The 19,447-nt window shown below is 51.9% G+C and overlaps 1 protein-coding gene across 4 annotated transcripts in view; it reads right to left on the reverse strand.

The window, feature by feature from the left end:
- Window positions 1–19,447, reverse strand: part of Crtac1 (cartilage acidic protein 1) — a 138,362-nt gene that overhangs the window by 35,022 nt on the left and 83,893 nt on the right. For all 4 annotated transcript variants that reach the window (XM_060389720.1, XM_060389728.1, XM_021640442.2 and 1 more), the window contains exons 3-4: window positions 12,310–12,506; window positions 3,475–3,611 (exon numbers count right to left, since the gene is read on the reverse strand). In XM_060389720.1, coding sequence (XP_060245703.1) covers window positions 3,475–3,611; window positions 12,310–12,506 — 334 coding nt within the window. The remainder of the gene's footprint in view (window positions 1–3,474; window positions 3,612–12,309; window positions 12,507–19,447) is intronic.

The following is a 19,447-nucleotide window of genomic DNA, read 5'->3' on the forward strand; positions in this document are numbered from 1 at the left end:
AGGATCAGATTGCAGGTTCTGTTACTCAAATCGGTCCCTGGGTCAGCACTCTGATGCCATTTGGGAGCCAATATTGGAAGACAGAACCCCAGAGCCCACCCCAGACTAGCTTACAAGAATCTGCATTTTATTAAGACCCCAAACTGAAGCTTAGGATGCTTTACAACCCATTGGCTTCTCAACAGGGGAAAGCACTTTGAAAAGTTCTCACTCTTTTCCATCACAGGAGCTCAATATGTGTGTGTGTGTGTGCAGTGATTGGATGAAGAGAGAAAGAAAAGGGCCAAACGGAAAGGTGCACCATGCTGAACCGTTCCTGACCCCACCACCTGCTAGCAAGCTCGTCGACAAATGGGCAATTAAGCCCACATGGGCTGAAATGCACACTGCTACAAATTAGGAGATTTATACAATTCAGTTATACCTACACCCTTACTTCAATTCATCAGGGTGATAAAGCAGATAAACACAGACACGTTGTAGTTACAGAAGATTGTGGAAATTCACATGTGAACCTGAGCGCAGTAACTCTAAGAGGGAGGGTGAGATGATTTGGGGCATGGGAGGTGTTTCTGGAGCTTCAGGTTTGGAGCAGGGCCCAGGCACTGTTTCTGGAGCTCTGGGTCTAGAACAGGGCATGGAGCTGTTTCTGGACGCAGGGTCTAGAGCGAACAGCAGAATTGCCTGGAGAACTTGTTAAACATGGGTCCCATTCTCAAGCTTCCAGCTTGAGAGCTCTGGAACGGGCCTGCAGTATATGCACATCTAACAGATTTCCAGGTGCTGCCGAGGCCGTAGCCCAGTGGCCCAGTGGTTGCCTAATGTGAACGAGTTCCTTGGTTCAAAGCCTGGTACGACCAGGAGAGGGGAGAAGGAAATAGATTCTAGGGCATGCTGCTGCTGCTGACTACTGATTCTAGATTCTGAAAAGCACCAGTTGGAGGCTATTAGCCTAGTCCTGGTCTAGCCTGAGGCCCCGAATGACTCTTCAGCCCTGGCCACATCCATCAAGGTCTGCAGGCTGCCTCTTGCACATGCTAAATGGGAATGAGACTTCTCCTGCTTCCCGACAGGCTGGTTGAGAAGCCGAAATGACACAACGTATGTGAAAGGTCTTTGAAAAGATAAAAATGCTATATAAACATGAGGCATAATCATTATCGACCAGGGAACGCTTCTTGCAAGAGATCAGCTTTGACCTCGATCCAGGAAGGTGAGCGATGGGGCAGCTGGAGATGAAGGGCAGAAGCGGCTCCAGGTTTGGAGCATGAGTAAGGGGTGCGTGGCCGGCCCGTGACATATTCACTTCAGCACACATCAGAGCCCCCTGCCAGTCCCCCTGAGCTGAACTGTGTCTCTGGGCCTTATTCCTGGCATTTCAGATTCAGCTGGTCTGGAGGGTACAGTAGGCAGGACCTATCCATACTAGCGCACACACAGGGTCCAGAGGAGGATTTGTGTGTCCTGTTCTACACTCGTCACCATATTCTCCTGAAACAGAGACTCTTACTGAGCCTGGAGCTTGGTTGGTGGCTGGCAAGCCCAGTGATCCTTCTGTCTCTAACCCCTCAGGACCAGGAATACAAGCACTTGCAGAACCATGCCTGGCTTTTCACATGGCATCTGGGGATTTGAACTCAGGGCCTTTGGTTGCGGGGCTAAGCGAAGATGAAGCTTCCATGCCTTCCGCACAGCTTGAACAAAGCTTCAGGAAAGCCTGCCTGTCCATTATCACAGTACCCAGAGCCAGGAGAGCAGAGGGATGAAGAGGGTATGCTCTGCTTTCAGGCAGACAGGGTTCAATTCCCAGCATGCCTGCCATTTATTATGTGGCCAAGGTCAAGTTGTTTAATTGCCCCAAGCCTTAATTTCCATATCTGTAAAAGGTGATAATGGTAGCTTGTACCTCGTGGGCTTATTGTAAAGATTCAGAAAGAAGAGGCCTGTGGCGCGGGGCTCCATGCATGGTTAGCTGTGCAAACGCAAGCAGTTGCTGCTTTTGTCTTTTGTCCTTTGCCATTGCTTTTGTGTTTTCTCTGCCACACTGCATTCCTGTCTTTCAGTTTCTACACCAGCCTTGGCCTTTCTCAGCTCATTCATCACAATTCTCCGGTCCCAGGAATGGCCAAGGTGGGAGCGGACCCAGAGCACCTCTTCCCCCGGTGGTGATCCACTGAAAGGCTTTTTTCCGGTTCTCCAAGGCCTGGGCGGATGGAGGGAGGCCAGGCAGGGAGCAGGCCTTCTGAGCACCCCCGACTGTGCTGAGGAGCCTCCCCCTTCCCCTTTTGCCTTCCACACTGTGCTTGTGTCCTGTGGTTAAATGCTAGTGTGTGGAAGACCTTGCTAGGACATGGAGTGAATCTCTGTGATTAACCTCCAGCCCCTCCCTCCAGTTCTGGGAGCCCTGGAACTGCTTTGGCAGTGTGGGAGGCTCAGTCCTGACCAGGGAGGCGGGTAGCAGGAGGAGTGTGGACAAGATCCCCAGCTGTGACCAGACCTGATACCCATGGCCCTCCGCACTCTCAGGGCTGTTCAGACCCGCCTCATTGTCCCCTCCCACCAGGCAGGAGTCCAGGTGGCATGGATTCAGGTCAGGGCTAAATGTGGCTTCACAGCCCAGCTTGGCTTCTCTTCTCAGCACCAGCTTGTTAAGAAATAAATATTTATACCTGGCACCTGCCTGCTCCCAAGGCCTGGAGGCTCCCGCTGCGAACATTCACACTGAATCCCCAATCCCTCTGCACAATCTCCTGATGCCCACCCCTTCGGCCCCAGAACTGTGGAGCAGGGGAGCAGCCGTGTCCCCACTGCGCTGATTATTGTCATAGGGCCAAGCAGGTGGGTGGCAGGGGAGCAGGTGACAGGATGGACAAATTACTTCCTCAGGAGACTCTGTCTCTAGCAGGGCTGCTGGGACCCAGCTCAGGGCAGACAGCAGTTCCTCTCCCTGCTTCCTATTTGGCCATGTGTCCCCATGTTTTGAGATGGACAACTCTGCATAGGCTGTACCAGGAAGGTGTTGATGGAACCATGGATGAACTAAGGTTTTAGAAAATTCGGGCAACCCTGCCTTGACCACTTTCGCACTCCCTCATCGTGCCTCCAATATTACAAAAACATGTACAGGAGGCCACGTGACTCAATGCCTGGCCCACAGAAGCATTTGATGTTAGCTGAATGAATGAATGGGCACCCCATTTAGTACTGGACTTTGCTTCATGTCTTAGACATGCTGCTCATCCATTTTGGGTCAGGAATCTGATGTTTGTGATGGTGACACCCTTTGTTGCTTCCACGTGGGTCACTGGGAGGGTTGCACAAGAGAAGGTTGTGAGAGATAAATTGTCACTTACCCTGCAAGCATTGGTTCTTAATATTTTGCTTCTACTCTGAGTGGGACATTGGGGGCTACCAAGTTGGGACAGCCTTGGGCCCTCTGCTTTCCCCCAGGCTCTCACGTGCCCCTGCACTCACCGTCCTGTCCACACAGGCCACTGAGCGTCCCGCAAAGAGGCTGGCCACTCCACGGGCCACATTGACGTCATCGCTTAGGATGTCTTCCCAGCGGTTGTTGCGGAACTTGAACAACTTGTCTGTGTATGTGGCCACACCTGGAGAGAGGAAGAAAGGATGGCTGGTCGATGGTGGGCAGGCAGGAAGCAGGGAGTCTCTGGTTCTGTCTCTTGGCACTTGCCACAGGGTGGCTGGGGCTGAAGATGTCAGGCGGTTAGAGGCAAGGAGGCCTCTGCAGCCAGGGCTCCTTTCTGTTTCCAGGCATGATCTTGACTCTGGCTGGCCCCAGGAGAGAGGCTCAGGCAGAGGGAGCCAGCACAGTGACTATAGCCTGAGCTTTAGGACCAGTGAGCCAAAGTTCCAGTCTCAGTTAGACCTAGATCCTGGGCTCTGAGCAGGTTGAGCAGCACCTCTAAGCCTCAGTTTTCTTATCTGTGAATGGGGATGACAATAAACCACATTCAGGTTTGCTCTGATTAATGCGTGGAAGCCTGTGCATTCAAGACTTGGTGTTGTGTCCCTTAAAGGTGGCTCTTATGAGGAGAAGCAATTTTCCCCATTCTGAAGGCGAGCTGCTCGCCCAGATCCTGTAAAGACACCCGATCCACAGCTCAGGGGCTTGGGAGTCAGGGACTCTGGGGTGTGTGGATGTGAATGCAAGTGTGTTAGAGAGAGTGGAAATCACTCAAGCATAAGAATGGGTAGGTGTGCGGGACTGGGGTGTGCAAGTGACAGCGAATGTGGGAGAGTGAGTGTGAGTGTGAGAATGGGGGGTTCGGGATAAGCGTGAGTCAGTGTGAGCAGGAGAACGTGTGTAGCTGGGTGTGTGAGAACGCACAGGAGCACGCACAGTGCGTAGGTGGGAGAGTGGGAGTGGATGTGTGAGAACACAGACGAGTGTGTGAGGGTGCGTGTTGGGGTGTGGATGCATGTGTGAATGTGTGCGGTGGCCCACTCAGAAGAACACCCACGTGAGGAGGCTGACCAGCAGCCGTGCAGGTGAAGGCATCTGAGGAGACACAGACAGAGGTTTGCACAAAGCTGCTGTGTCTTGGGAGGATTCTGGTGTGCGAGTGTGCGAGAGTGGGTGCGCGCGCTTGTGTGTGTAGTCTGAGGTGCTGAAAAGTTCCTTGTCCTTGTCCAGCCCCTCACTTTCCTCATCCGAGAATGACAGGTAAGAGCTGTCCCCACTCACAGTGTCACTGTGGCAGTTGTGAGAACACACACACACACACACACACACACACACACACACGGCATGGTCACAGGTGAGACCGGGCGAGAGGGAGCACAGCGGCAGCTCCTCGCCCCTGCAGGGACATATTCCCTCACTGAAGTCCCTGGGGCCCAATGTGTTCAGAAACCTAGACTCTTCTTTCATCTTGCAGGGAGGTAACACTGTATGAACGCTGTCGATTACATAACACCCCCAGCAGGGACTGGGGGCGGCACCCCATAATTAAATGCATTAATATTTCTGTGGTGAAACATGAATATTCACATTAAGTGGGATAAATAAAGCTTATAAATAGCTCACACATCAGCTCAGGACAGGTTTTGTTATATGGTGACTTTCCCACAAACTTAAAAAAAAAAAAGAAAAGTGCTGGAGGCTTCCAGGCTGTTCTGGATTCCATATCTGTGGAAGGTGACTCGTGCTGCAGCTGCCGTCATTGTGGCTATGTGAGGCAGTAGCAGGCTTGCCATTGCTTCCAGATGCCCAGAGGCTTCTGAAGATGGCCCCTGCCGGCCTCCAGCCTTTCCCAGCAGAGAGCAATCCTCGGCCATCTCATTCTCACTGGGGCCCCCTTATCTCTCCTACCCAGTTCCTGAAATGACACCAAATACTTTCCACCCAAGCCTGGGCAGGGCAACCCTGGTTTCTGTGAGTAGCCTGAAGCACGTTTGGGAAAGACAGCATACCTCCCCAACCCTTGAGGTCTCTGAATAGTTATCAAATTATTAAAAATTTGAAAGGATTGCAACAAATTGTAGGCTTGATTTTATTGAGCACAGCCTCGCCGAGATGCACTTGGCCATGGGGCCATTCTTTGGAGACTGTCCATTAACTAAACTGGCTCTGGCCGCGCAGGTCGCTGTCCGGGGTGCTGAAAGTCTGACTGGGGCTTTGGCGCGGTAGCCTGGGAGCCTGTCCCTCTCACTGGTCTCTTGGATTTTGGGCTCACCAGAGATGCCCAGAAGAATAAACTAATTAAGGTAAAGCGTGCAACAGCGGTGTGGAGTCTTGTAGATCATAAATGGGAACGGCAAAATCAATGGCTGCCCCACTGCAGGCAGAGGCCCGGAGGCCTGGGCGACAGGAGGGTTGGGAGCCCGTGATTTAGGAAGAGCAAACGCGCTGGCAGCTGCAACCTGGGTAATTAGGTGTGTCAGGAAGACAGATAAACAGCGAGCTGTGCGGGTCGATGGCACAGGCAATAAACACCCAGCCCTGGCCCCCGGCCCGAGTCAGTGGCGAGGTGGGCCGTGCCTCTTGGCTCCTTGTAGCTGCACTTTGTCCCAGGGCCCCCTCGCCGAAGTGGGCCAGGACTCAGAAAGTGGAGGGGTGTCAGTAGTGTGGGAAGTGGCAAGAGGCTCTCTAAGAAGGGACACTGAAAGGATGGGACCCAAGAGAAGGATGTCGAGGGCCATGGAAGGGGCTCTGAGGTCAGTGTCACAGAGACAAGTCTGGCGATTCTTAGGCACAGAAGTTACCCCCAAACAGCTGAGTGGCTTTGTGGCAGCCAGCAACATCCCTTTGTGGGTTGATCATGGGGAGCCATGTACTTCTCCTCCTCTTAAGCTATGAAATGGGATAATGGGAATGGCCACTTCTTCATCAGGCTGTTATGAGCATAAGTTAGTTAATGTCTGTAAAGTGCTTCCAATAAAGCCAGGCACAGGGTAAGTTCAATAAACAATAACAGCATCTCTGTCCAGTGCTTTCCCTTCCTCCGGGGAATTATAGGGCATGACCAGGCCAGTCCTCAACAAACCACATCCCAGGAGGCAGCCGTGACATTAAGCTTCAAATGCCTCACAAGACGCAGTCAATGGAGAGCCAGCAGAGCAAGGATGGCCCCAGGGGGGAAAGACCTAGTTCAGACCAAGGATGTGTTTAAAAAGAATGAACTCTGGCTCACGTGGTCCCTGGTAGAATTCCTGACCTCTTCTTCCTCCCTCTAGCCCAGAGCAAAGAGGGAAGCCCTGCCAGAGCTCCCCCGCCAGCACCCTCAGCTGCTTCCAGAATCTCATCAAGAAGATTGAAGGCACACAGATGAATTGGGGCCCAGGTAGCAACTTCTTTGCCTGAAGTTGCACAGCTGTTGCCAGATGGCAATGCCCAGCTCCAAACTGGCATGGTATGGCAAAGCCCTCTCAGCCAGTGTTATAAGGCTAGTGGGAGAAGCTCCAGGTCAGTAGCTAAGACCAGGTGTGTGTGTGTGTGTGTGTGTGTGTGTGTGTGTGTGTGTGTAGATTAGAGGACAACCCCGAGTGTCATTCCTCAGGAGCTGTCCACCTTGTTTTTGTTTAGTTTTCTTCTTTGGACAGGGTCTTTTACTACCCTGGACCATGCCTAGCAGGCCAGGCCGGCCAGCCAGTGAGCCCCAGAGAGTTTTTTGGTGTTGGGATTACAAGCGTGTGGTATGGTGCCTGATTTATTTATGCGGGTTCTGAAGAATGAACCCAAAAGCACTTTACTGGTTCATCTCCCTAGTCCCCAATTTTTGTTTTTGAAAGCACGGTCTCACAGATCCCAGGCTATCTTCAAAATTAACTATGTAGCTCAGGATGACCCAGAATTCCTAATTTTGCCTCTGCCTCATCAGTGCTGAGACCACAGACACACATGTCACAACGCCTGGCTTCTTCCACACTCCATGGTGCTGCTCTAGCGGCCTCTCTCCACGCGCACTGCTCACTGGGACAAGGCACATCCCACCCAGTCAGGGAGTGCAGTTTCTGGGGTTATCTTTCAAATGGGGCCAAGCTGGGATAGCTGAAAACCAGGGCTCTGCATTTAAGGCAAAGCAGGCTGGAGACCCAGAGACCCGAGAATCCATTTCACTGTCCGAGAAAAGGGTGGAGACTCAGAAATAGATGAGATGACGTACAGTAATGCACAGCTCAGACTTATGGGGCACGGGAGGCTCCTGGAGATGGCAATATGGATTCTGGGCTAGCAGGTGTGTGGGAAAGCTTGAGAGAGCCTGCGTCTCTCTGAGCGTCCAGCTGATCTCAAAGCTGCCAACACAGGCATCAGGCCGAGGGTAGTGAGGCGCGGGGCCTCAGGGTGCAGCTGGAGCCAGCCTGGCTGAAGGAGCTGCTGGGTGAGAGGTGTATTTCCAGAGAGCAGATGGCCCATCTGCTGTGTAGGCAGAGGAGGCCGGAAGAGCATCCTCTCTCTTCTCTCTAGCAGGTGACTGACACTTCGTCTCCTCTCTGGGAGGTCTCGAGTGTCCCTGCAGCACACAGAGTGTCCCTCTAGGTGTGACACAGCCCAGAAACTAAAGGAAGAGTCGGAAATCCACGTCTGTAGAAATGAAAGCCTTTCACATTACAAAACCCACCATGAGCAAAGCCAAAAGAAAAATGACAGACCAGGGAAAACCAACCGCAACGTGTGTTCAGACAAAGGGCTAATTTTCCTAATTTATAAAGAGGTGTTCCAAATCAATAAGAAAAAGACCAATAGTCAATAGGAATAAAAATGGGCAAAGGCTAGGAGCAGACAAGAGAGTCAAATATACAAAAATATCCTCAGCCTCACTCATTTAAGAAAAATGAAAATTAAAACTATACTTGGAAATCAATTTTTTCCTATCAGATTGGCAAATACTGAAAACAAAATTGATGTAACACTGTGTTGGCAAGCCTTGGCAAGTGTTTGCTCATTGGACACGGGAGTAGTGGGGTAAGTGCTGCCCCCAGGGAGGACAATGTGGCAGTCTGAGCCTCACGTGTGTGTTCCTTTGACACAGTCACTCTGTTTCTATAAGCTTATCTTGCAAATATCCGCACAATCACGAGAGATGGTGGCTTGTGCGAGCTCACTCATTAAGTGACAGTCTTTGTAAGGAGAGAAGAAGTGCATGCAAGTCACCTATAGAGGAATGATTAAATATTGACAGATGTATACATGGGAGTACTATACAGCCAGAAAAGACTGTGGGGTCCTTCTGAACCGTAGAACTGTAATCAGGGCCAGCTGGGTGCATATAAGAGGGTAGGATCTATGAAGTAGAGCTGGGGGCTAATAGATATTTTAAAACCAGTTTAAGCACAAAGGGTTAAAATAGAGGCGCTCAGAAGGAAGATAAGATACAGCCCAAAGCATGGCTATGAACTTTTCAAAGAAGAGTCCACAGAGAGTTAGTGTGTGTGTGTAGGGGGGAGCTCCAGGGAAAGTCACCAGGAAAGGGGACTTGCTCTATTGATGCTCATCTTTTTAACTGAGCGGACGTGAGGCAAGTAAGTGCTAGGTTCATAGTTGGCGCTGACCCGCCTATCACCACCCGCTACCACTCTGGGCCAGGAGGTGACGTGGCCAGGGCGGGAACTCCAGGAGGTCCCGGGCTCCCAGATGTAGAGGGAGTTACCCTCCTGTGCTGTGCACACTGCCATGGAAGCACCAGGCTTGTCTTTTCCCAGGTCAGTTCAGCACAGGTGGCTTTCCATGGCTTGGTCCTCTTGGGACAGTGGTCAGTCCTCTTCTCCTGTTCTCTCTCAGGTTCTCAAGCCTTGTTGACCCCCCACCCACTTGGGATCCAGTCTTCCCCTGCACCTAGGGTTTTTGTTGCTAAGATCTCCCTTCTGTGGCCCGGAGGAAGCCTATTACCCTCTTTTCAGGGCACTTGTGGAGGCTCTGGCCTTCTGTAGCCACAGAATCATTCTGTGCTGTCAAGGAGTGCTTAGCAAATGTAAGTGCAAACTAAGTTCTTTTCATCCTTTATCCCAGTTGTTCGCTTGAGAGTCTATATTTGATGCTAAGTGACAGTACCTCATTGGGTTCTGGAGTACAATGGTGACTAAGACAAAGTAGGAGAACTGGGCAGAGCTAACATATGACCCATTTCTGGACACAGGTGAGAGTTATGAAGGCAATAAGCCAGTTAAAGAAGTAAGGGCATAATTTGAGATAACGTGCTTAGAGGGGCCTTATGGGAAGAATGAGCCCCGGGAAAACAGTGGAAAAGTATTTCAGGCATTAGGAACAGCAAGTTTGAGCTTCAGGCAAAGATGCAATAAGTAGGAGAGAGGGAAGAGGTTAGCCCAGCAATTTGGCTGCACTGGGAAGGGTGGCAGCAAACTGTAGAATCTTAAAACTGGTCTGTGGAGCCACTGGAGAGAGGAGAGTTTGTTGAGGTCCATATGGTTCCTGAACCAAGACAGAGGGGTCAAGATCTGGTCAAAGGTCAGAAGGTGCATGGACTGACTTTAGTGCTAACATCCAAAAAGCTGGCTGAGGGGAAGGCACTGTTAACATCCCAAAGGCCACATGTCTTCCCTGGCTGGCTAGGGCTCCCAAAGAAGATCCCAAAACCCTCACAGAGGGCAGGGTGGCAGCGGCTGAGTGCTGTCTGGGCTGGACCCAAGGAAGTGCTGACATGGCACAAATGTCCCTGCCCCACGCCCGGCCCATGTTGATGAATCAATGGATCACTCAACTACAAAATTAACTCAAACCCACAGACATCCCTCAAACCCACAGAAGGTCACCAGGAGGTGTATGCTTGGGGCTGAGGCTGCTCCATTGTCCTTGCCTCTGCCCCTCCAGGTGCCCTGGTGCCTTTCTCTTAGAGCCAGGGCTTCTGGGCTTCGGTGTGGTCTGCCTCTCCATGACATCTCTCTTGGCTTTCCTCTGCTGGGGCAGTGGCTCACTCACCTTTTCTTCCCAAGACTTATTATTCAATTTTAATTAAGCTCCTAAAGACCTGGCTGGGCCCACTGGGAGTCCCACTATAACCCTTTCTCTTCTGGGGCTTACAGGTTAGGAACTGGGAGAGGATGCTGGGTGCTGAGGGAAACTATAGGCTGTATCCGGAAAAGCACGGTCCCCCGGAAGGACCTCATACACGGAGGCATTCTCAGTGCTTAGAATGGGGCTGGCACATAGTAGGTGGTCACTAGCAGTTAGTCCAGGAAATGAGTACATCAATGGGGAATACTCATTGTTTGGCTGTCTGAAGAACTGGGATGACTTCCAGGTAATGGCCATCGTCTTGGGCTGCTGTGAGGCCTTGAAAATCATCAACAGTCTGGTAATGGGGGTCTAATCCTACTTTCAGCCGTATTTGATTGCCGCAGCTCAGCTGGAGGTTGTCAACACTCCCCCCACCCCAGTCCCGCCCCTTGAACCTCTTCAGAGCCATTGCTCTGTGATTCAGTGAGCACTCTGAGCACACGGGAGAGCCTGACTCAGAGATGGCCCTCGGGTCTCCTCCTAGGGCATTGGCTTGGGGGACGCTGTCCCTTCCTCTGGCATCCTGTCGGCAGAGTCCAATTAGGACAGTTGCCCCTGTTCCTGCTTCCTGGCTTTCCAGGGCCTTCCTGGGGACCTGTCCCTTCTGCAGGCATCCCAGACTCTGCTCCTTTTCTGACCTTGCCCCACATTAAAGAGTTGATCAGCCCATCAATTAATCGCGTCCTAATCCAATCTCGGCTCGGTGGAGAGAGGGCAGTAAATCCAGCTGGGTAATCATGCCCTGATATTTGTGTTGGGATAATTACCATCTCTCAGGCCTCACTCGGTGGTAAGATGAGATGAAAACCCATAAAACACCACTCAGGGCTGTGGCTCATTGTTTCTTGGCGGCACAAGACTGGCTCCCAGCCAGCCAGCCAGCTCACCCCTGCCCCTGGCACACGGCCCCAACCTTATTCCCTCTCATTCATGCAACTGGCTGAACTCAACACTCCAGGGGCAGCCTGGGCGGCATGCTAGATTGGGACTGGAAGCCAGGGGAAGCCGTGTGTGTTGGTGGGGAATGCTGGGGGCCAGGGTCCCATAGTCAGGCACTTGGTAACCTCCCGGACCTTAGAGGACTCAGGACAGTGCTTGTTTGTGGAAGTCTAAACCACAAATTAGATTCCACAAACAAGAGCCGGCTGCCATCTGGAAGGGTCCCCCTCACCTCTAGGGGGCGCCATGGTTGGGACGTGCTACAAATGTTAACTGACAGCCCTATAGGAGTGGGCTTATTAGTCTGTACAGTTTAGTTTCTTCACTTGAATGTAAGGCTGCTAAGAACCAGATTACCGAGAGGGTGTGCCTGAGTTTTACCTCAGTCGCACTGGGGACTGGGGCCCAGGGCCTGAAACACAGGGTGTCCTTTATTTCAGTCACCATTAGCCTGATGGACATCTGTTTCCTGGCTACTCAGTGTGGTCTCTGGGCCCTCTGCACCCAGCAGCCCAGAAGCAGTCAGGCATAGCAGGCTCATGCCCAGAAAGAGGAGCCAGAAGGCATTTCTATAGACCCTCAGTGAACAGGGCTGCATGCGGTGGTGTGGAAAGAGCTGGAGGGGGCTCCAGGAACTTCAGGGTCAGCCCCCTGACACCTAGAGCCTCTATCTGGCACACGGGAATCTGTGGGAGGAATCCTTGTGCTGGGCTAAAAGGGTGAGGGGGCAAATTCTAGAAGGACTCCGAAGCATTTGAGAAAGGCCTAGGGCAGCGTGGGAATAGTCCTTGGGACCCTGGACCGGGACAGCACAGGGAGGTCTTGGAGGCAGTGGAGACTGGCCTAAGACAGGGCTGTCGGGAAGGGAAGAGGACTGAGAACTTGGCCCTCACCCGAGAAGGCGTTATTGGTGTTGAGAAAGTAGATCTCCTCACGGCCATCCCCATCGATGTCGCAGGCCGTGACCCCAATGGCGTTCCCCTGCCGGTCCCTCAGAGCATAGTAGGGCGAGCTGCGTTCATCCACCGCAATGTTCACCAGCCGCTTCTGGGCTCGGTTGTACTTCAGAACCAGGTTGGGGCCATTGTACCTGGAGAAGAAACAGGAAGAGGATTTTGAGAGTGAGTGGCTAGGTCCACCTGGCTCACGACCGTTGCACTTTGGAGCAACTTGGTCCCTGGCATGCACAGGAAGGGGCCTTGCCTCAGGAAGCTCTGGATCAAGAAGAAACTGAGGCGAGGGAAAAGTGAATCAGAGCTGTGAAGAACACAATTCAATGAGCAGGCTGGTCGAGCAGATTGGGCAGCCAGGGACAACCCCTAAACCAAGGACCTGGCTGAAGAAAAGCCTCCCTGACGCTGACCTTGTCCATTTCAAGATAAAAGCCATTTTCCCACTGATGACCTCATTAACTTAAACAACAACCTGACAGCTAACAAAAACAAACAAACAAGCAAAAACCAAAACAAAAACAAAGGGCTGAGACGGGCCTGGGGGTCCACGCTACTGGTAACCCACTTCTCAGGTGAGCTCCGTCACAGAAACTGCCACTCAGAGGAGTTGAATGTGATTCCGAAGGGGAAAAAGAATCTGGTGTCAGTGCCTGAACCCAGGCACCTTTCTGTCCTCCCAGGAGCCCCCCCCCCCCCCCAGTGATCCCTGGAGAAGGCTGTGTCACTGAGAGTCAAGACAACTGTCTGCTAGCAGGAAACACACCGGCTCTAACAGCGCCTGGGAGGAAAGGCTGCCCACCTCAGGGCTGGGGGCTACCGAGCAACCTGCTGGATGTTTTTCTAGGGAGTTGGGATGGAAGTGGAAGCTGCCCATCATTGCTCAGGCCTGTCTCTCCTGAACCCATGCAGCCTCCTTGTCACACCGAAGCCCCAGACGTGCCTCTGTTTTAGGGACTTTGCACTTGCTGTGCCCTCTCTGTGGGATGCTGGTCAAGACAGCCACACAGCTGGCTCCCTACCTGACCACACTCCCTGCATCTGCTCCTCCACCCACTTACTCCTTCTCCATTGCCGCCATCTAGCCCTCACCTAGCTCTACACCTAGCCCTACCTATCTCCATCTTCTGGTCCATCTTTCCCTGCTCTCTCTGGTTCCACTGCAACGTTGACATCACAAGAATAGAAACTTTCCTCCATGCTGTGCTCTAGCACCTAGAACAGCACCCAGCACACAGTAGGTGCTCAGCAAGTCTTTACTGAGTGAAACCACTGAGCTCGAGCCAGAGTCCTGCAGGCTCAAGTGTCCCATGGTCACTGTCTTCCCATCACCTCTCCACCTGGAGAAATTGAGGGTACCTGAGATTTTCCCGGGCAGCATGGCCAAGCACGAGGCCTCCTGCCCCATTCAGCAGGGCCTGCTGGCTGGCCTGTGTTTCCAGCTGAGCATGGCCACTGTGAGCGGAGTGCAGTGCTGACTTGGACAACCCAAGGAGGAGAGTCAGCTCGCCGAGGTCTTTGGGAGAAATCTCTTCTTGGTCCTGAAACAGATCCAACCTGGCCCTCTCCTTTGTCACCAGAAGCCGGTGAAGTCTGGGGGATGCTAGTGGCTGGCCAAGAGCCTTCTGGCACCCACAGAGTGAAAGGAGAGATGCCACTCATGGGGGCTGAGTCAGCGTCGGGGGATGGGAGGATGCGCCTTAGACACCTTGATGAAGCGTGTCTGAGAACAGAGCATCAAGGGCAGAGCGTTACCTTTAAAGCCACATCAGGGCAGGCGAGACAGAATGCTGGGGTTCCAGCACTGTCAGCAGCTGGCTCCGACCCCCGGGGATGTGACTTTTACATGTTAAATACTAGTCCTGAAAGTCCCAGGCTCTGCGCTCTTCCATCGTACTGCACCTGCCTCATCCGACCACTGGGTTCACTGGGCATTGGCCTCACTAAGAGCACTGTCATTCATTGTCCTGCTAGAGCCCCCCACAACCCGGAAAGGAAAAGGCAGAGAGGCCAAGAGAGGTCCAAGGTCACACAGCCTGTAAGCAGCTGCTGGGCTTCTCTCTTCAGGGTAGGAATTCTACGCTCTTTCCACGCTGCCTACGATGCCCCCACTCAGTCCTGTGCGTTCCCTAAAGTAGTGGCTGTGAGGAACGCACATGAACTCCATGTAAGTGGTGGCGGTAACAAGGACCATACGCTCTAACAGCACTTAACATAATTTTCAAAATGCTTCCCGCTCCGTCATCTCCACTGCCCCGTGAAGGCCCCAACTCTGCTGTAGTTAGGGCTGTGGCCTTGGGCTCTAGACTCTGTTGTTCTCTTCTGTTGAGATGGAAACTAGACTAAACAAGGAGACCACAAGCGTGGCTGTGGGGGTGTGCATCCGGGCCTGTCCTCTCCCATCCAGCCAGACTTTTCCCAAGCAGATGCTTTCTGAGTGAGCGAAAAGTTCCCCCAGCTGACAGCCTGGAAGGACTGTGGGGCCCAGGGGTCTGAGTAAGCCTAGGGGATGGGCAAAGCCAGTGTCCTTCTTCCAGGATGTGGTGGGGGAATCCCCATAGAATGCCCAGCATTGATACCTTCTTTAACCCCTACCCTTGGGTAACCCAGATTTTTGCCCTGCCCTGGGGTGAGCTCCCAGCCTGGGGGGAGGGACCACGGCCTCCCCACGTGTTAGAGTCTAGCCCTTTAACTTGAATCTGGGTGGCTGGTGTGGGCACAACCTCTTTATCCTTTGAGTGGCCCCTGATCATGGGGTGCTAGTCTCAGGGTGCCTCTATGGGGACTGAGGATAAAGTAGACAGATAGGCTGGGTAAGTCTTGGTTGGTTACCCAGTTGGCACATGTCAAGGGCTTCCCCAAACCTATATGGGGAGTAGGGGTCTAGCACTCTGGTCACGCCTCCCCAGGGATTAGAGATGTGAAGTCTGTTCTGAGGTGGGGTTCTGAACCATCTCAAGGCAAGGCCAGGTTGGGGCAGTGCTCCCTGCATCAGGCCTCCCTGGGCTGGCCCTAAAGCACTCACAGCTGCCCTGCCCAGGCTCCCCCCAGGAAAAGCCCCCACCCCCTTCCCCAGGAGCTGTTGTTACAGCTTGCTTCCCCACCAGCCCCTGAAGATGCGCTGCCCTTTCTGGCTGCGCCTGTGTCTTTGTTCAGCTGCAGCCACCTGCGCCACAGGGAATGTTCTCCCACTGTCCTGGCCCCCCCACCTGCCAGACTGGGTGTGACCTTCTCCCTTCCGGGTACCCTGCAGCGTCCTGCCTTGGCTAGCTCTCCAGAGGGCAGAGCTGTGTCTGTACCACATCCCTCCCCTCATTAAGCACATACTGCTGGAGTCCAGGAGGCTGTGTGTCTCTGCGTGTGCTATGCCTAGGGCAGGCTACAGTAAGTGTGCATACACAGAACACAAGAATAAGAGAGGAGGGGACAGGGGATGAAGAGGTGGGGGCGGGGATGAAAAGTGAGGAGGTGGAGGGTATGTGTGGAGTAAGGGGTAAGGGTGGGAGGGTGGGGAGTGAAAAGTGAAGAAATAGGGAGTGGAGTGTAGCGAAGGAAGTGATGGTGTGTGTGTGGATACAAAGGTGAGAGGATGGGTGGTGAGAGTTGAGGGTGATGGAGGGTCAGGGTAAGTCAGGAAAGGGTAAGAGGAGGAAAGTTAGGGGCCCAGTGTAAGTGGAGGTGAGGGTGTAAGAGGGATCAAGGTGTGTGTGTGTGTGTGTGTATGTGTGTGTGTAAGAGGGATGAGGGATGGGGGTCAGGTTGTGTGTCTCTGAGTGTGTATGGGGGTGAGGGTATATGTAAAATAAGAAGATATGTGTTTGTTGGTAAGGATTGTGTAGAACGGAGGGTTTGAAGGAGCGTGTGTGCAGAGGTGAGGGGGAGAGGAATGGGGTGAGAGGTATAGCAGGAAGAAATGCAATAAAGCTATCCCAGGCAGCCTTCAGAGAGCAGTTCCCCTATGCAGACTGTGCCAAGCACTTTTAAATCCCACTTCATCTTCATGGTAAGCCTGGGATGCCGGTCCTGTTAGCAGCCCCATTTTACAGATGTGAACACTTGAGCACAGAGGTGAAGTCACTTATCTACAGTCCCTGTGTGGAGCCTTGGGAAAACATGGGGTTCTTGTGTTTCCTTCCTCTGACACTTGCTGGGGAGCACGGGGTGTTTGTAGAAGTCCAGGGGGCTCTGAAGCACAGTTACACACAGTCAGGAAACAGGGCAGGGGCCCCATGTTCTTGAGAGATAGCTATGGTAGCTAATATCCAAGGGTGTGCCAGCCTCGGTCAGACCGGCATAGCCTTGGGAATGCATTCTGACTCTGGCCTTGAGCTTGTTGCTCAGTTCCTCTGAGTTTTCAGCTTCCTCATCTGTAGCTCCATGCTGCTCACACCTCAGAGGGTAGCCGTGAGGAGTGTGAGAGCGTGTGTGACAACACTGGGTAAACTGCGAATAGTTACACAATCGTAAGCTCGCACCATTAAAAGAAATCACAACAAGCCCGAGGCGTGACCGTTCACTCCCCCAGTGATCAAGTAGCTGGTTTCTCAACATGCTACTACTTCTCATTCCCAAACATCCCACTCTTGGTTGTTCTGCCTTTGTAGGCAGATTTCTTTATTTATTCCTCTGGTTAGCCAGATTTCTCAAGAGGAGGCGTGTTTATAAGTGGTCTCTACTTTCCCAGCATGCATTTCCTTTTCTCATCCAACCTTGGTCCAAAAAGCTGCTCTTGTTACTGTCAGTGGTGGCTCAAATGTGGCCATTTAGAAGCTGGCCCTGTCTGTCCTTACCACCTTTCGCCTATTGGGTGTGCGTGGCATGGTGGCCACCCCCAACTGCCCTCCACTTTCCCACAGGTCAGCCTCCTCACTGGGCTTTACAATGCCCTGTCTTATTTTCCTTCTCTCTCCAGCTTCCTTCTCTTTCCTCCAATTGCTGGGTCCCCTTTCCTATTTCTACCCTCTGATCGCTGGAGTCTCCAGGCCTGGCCTTTGGTTCCGTTGTCTTCCCTTTCTCCTTTTTCTAGTTGATCATATCCATTCCCATGACTGACAACCCCTAAATTTATATCTCCTGCCCAGGCTCAGACTCATATATCCGACTGCCTACCTGACATCTCCCCTCATGCGCCTGAGATGGAACATGTCCAAAATGGAACTATTGATTGCTCCATTTCTCCCTCCCCCAAATGGGCACCCAAGCACTAAAACCAGAAGCTTGGCACCAGCCTCGGTGCTCCCCCCCCTTCGCCTTCCCATCTAATCCATCAGCCCGTCTTGTCATTTCTCCCGCTAAAAATATCTCAGCTTTATTCTTTTCTTTCCTCCCCGACTGACTGCCACTGTCTCTGGGGTGCCTCCCCTCTGTTTCCTCACTTGCCCCACTGATCTAACTTCCTCCTACCATAGTCAAAGCATCTTTTAAAATATGTAAGCCGGGTGGTGGATGCGATCTACCTGAAACTCTTGGGTGCTTGCTGTGGTTCAAGTCAAACATGATCCTAACAGGCACGAGTGCTCAAACAGTTTGTCCCCAGCAGGTGGCACTCTTTTGGGAGGCCGTGGAACCTTTTGGACAGGAGGCATGGCTGATGGAATTGGGACTGGGACTTTCAGGATCTCCTTCTGGCCTTATTTTCTGCTTTCCAATCCACCAAAATGAGCAAGCCTTGGCCATTCTCTTCTGCACCATGATGTGGCCTCTGCCATGATGGACTTTGTCCTCTGAAACCATTGGCCAAAGTAAAATTTTCTTCCCTTAAGTTGCTTCTTCCAGGCATTTTGTCAGAGATGAGAGAAGCAATTAATGCAGTGGCTTTCACAGTGCCTGGGGTCTGGCCTCTCTGCTGCCCACTCTGCTGGCTGGCTCTTTTACTCAGCACGCTCTCATTTGACTTCCACCTGCTGTTCACTTCTCTTAGGTCTCCTCCTAAGAGACAGCTCCTCAGAGAGATCACCCCTTCCCTGCCTCCCAATCCCTGCATCCTCTTCCCTACAGTTACCCGATCTCTTATCTATTGCCTGTGTCTCCCAGTGGACCATGAGAGTCAAAGAGGGTAGGGACATACCTATTTGCTTCACTTCCATAGCAAGTGCACACCAAGTGTTGAATAAGAATTTTCAGGGTGAACAAAAGAGAAGGGGCTAGGTGCCAGACTATCTCCTCGTGGCTGAACAAAAGGCAGAATGTGCACAGTCCCCTGGTTTGTCTTTCATCCTCCAATTTTTAGTAATTTCCCAAACATATGTATAAACAGAGCAATGACAGACAGGATGTAGACAGCTAATATCCTGGGTAGAGGTAAGAAAGAATTATTGATGGAGACAGAAGATCTACTTTTGTTGTTGTTGTTGTAATTGTGAACCATGTGAGAGGAAAAATCACTTGGACAGTCACATAAAGGGATAAAAGGATGTAATCACTAAGTATTTACCTGTGCCAGGTACTAGGTTAAATAATTTGCATGTGATATCTCTGTTTATAAGATAGAAGGCTTTTTAGACTTGAAAGATACACAGCATATCTATTGTGAGAATTAAGAACAGGAAACTTCTTTTTGAAAAATAAACTATAAATAAAAATCTACCTGACATAATAGTCACGAGAGGAAGAAGCAAGGGGTGCATACCTTTAATCCTAGCACTCTGGAGGCAGAGGTAGGACAGCTTGGTCTACAGAGTAAGCTTTAAGACAGCCAGGACTACAGAGAGAGACCCCGCCTCAAAGAAAAACAACAACAAAAACAGAGTGGGAAGGGCGTGAGAGGGGAGAAGGGCTGGTGTGTACAAAGACAGCGAACATTAGAAACAGACTACACAGAGATGCACATGGGAGTCAGTGAGCCTGCAAACAGTCACCCACAGAAACACAGATGAAGGTGGGACTCAGACAAACACGGATGCACGAAAGAGGTGAATTAGTCAACCTGTGGACTAGAGAGATGCAAACTGTGATGATGATTAGGCTCGACTGTCAACCTGACTGGATTTAGAAAAGAAACCTCTGGCACCGCTGTGAAGAAGTTTCTACACTGGGTTACTTTAGTTGATTGGGATTGAGAAGACCCACCCTTACTGTGGGC

Source organism: Meriones unguiculatus, chromosome 1 (assembly GCF_030254825.1).
Source record: "Meriones unguiculatus strain TT.TT164.6M chromosome 1, Bangor_MerUng_6.1, whole genome shotgun sequence".
NCBI classification, from domain to species: Eukaryota; Metazoa; Chordata; class Mammalia; order Rodentia; family Muridae; genus Meriones; species Meriones unguiculatus.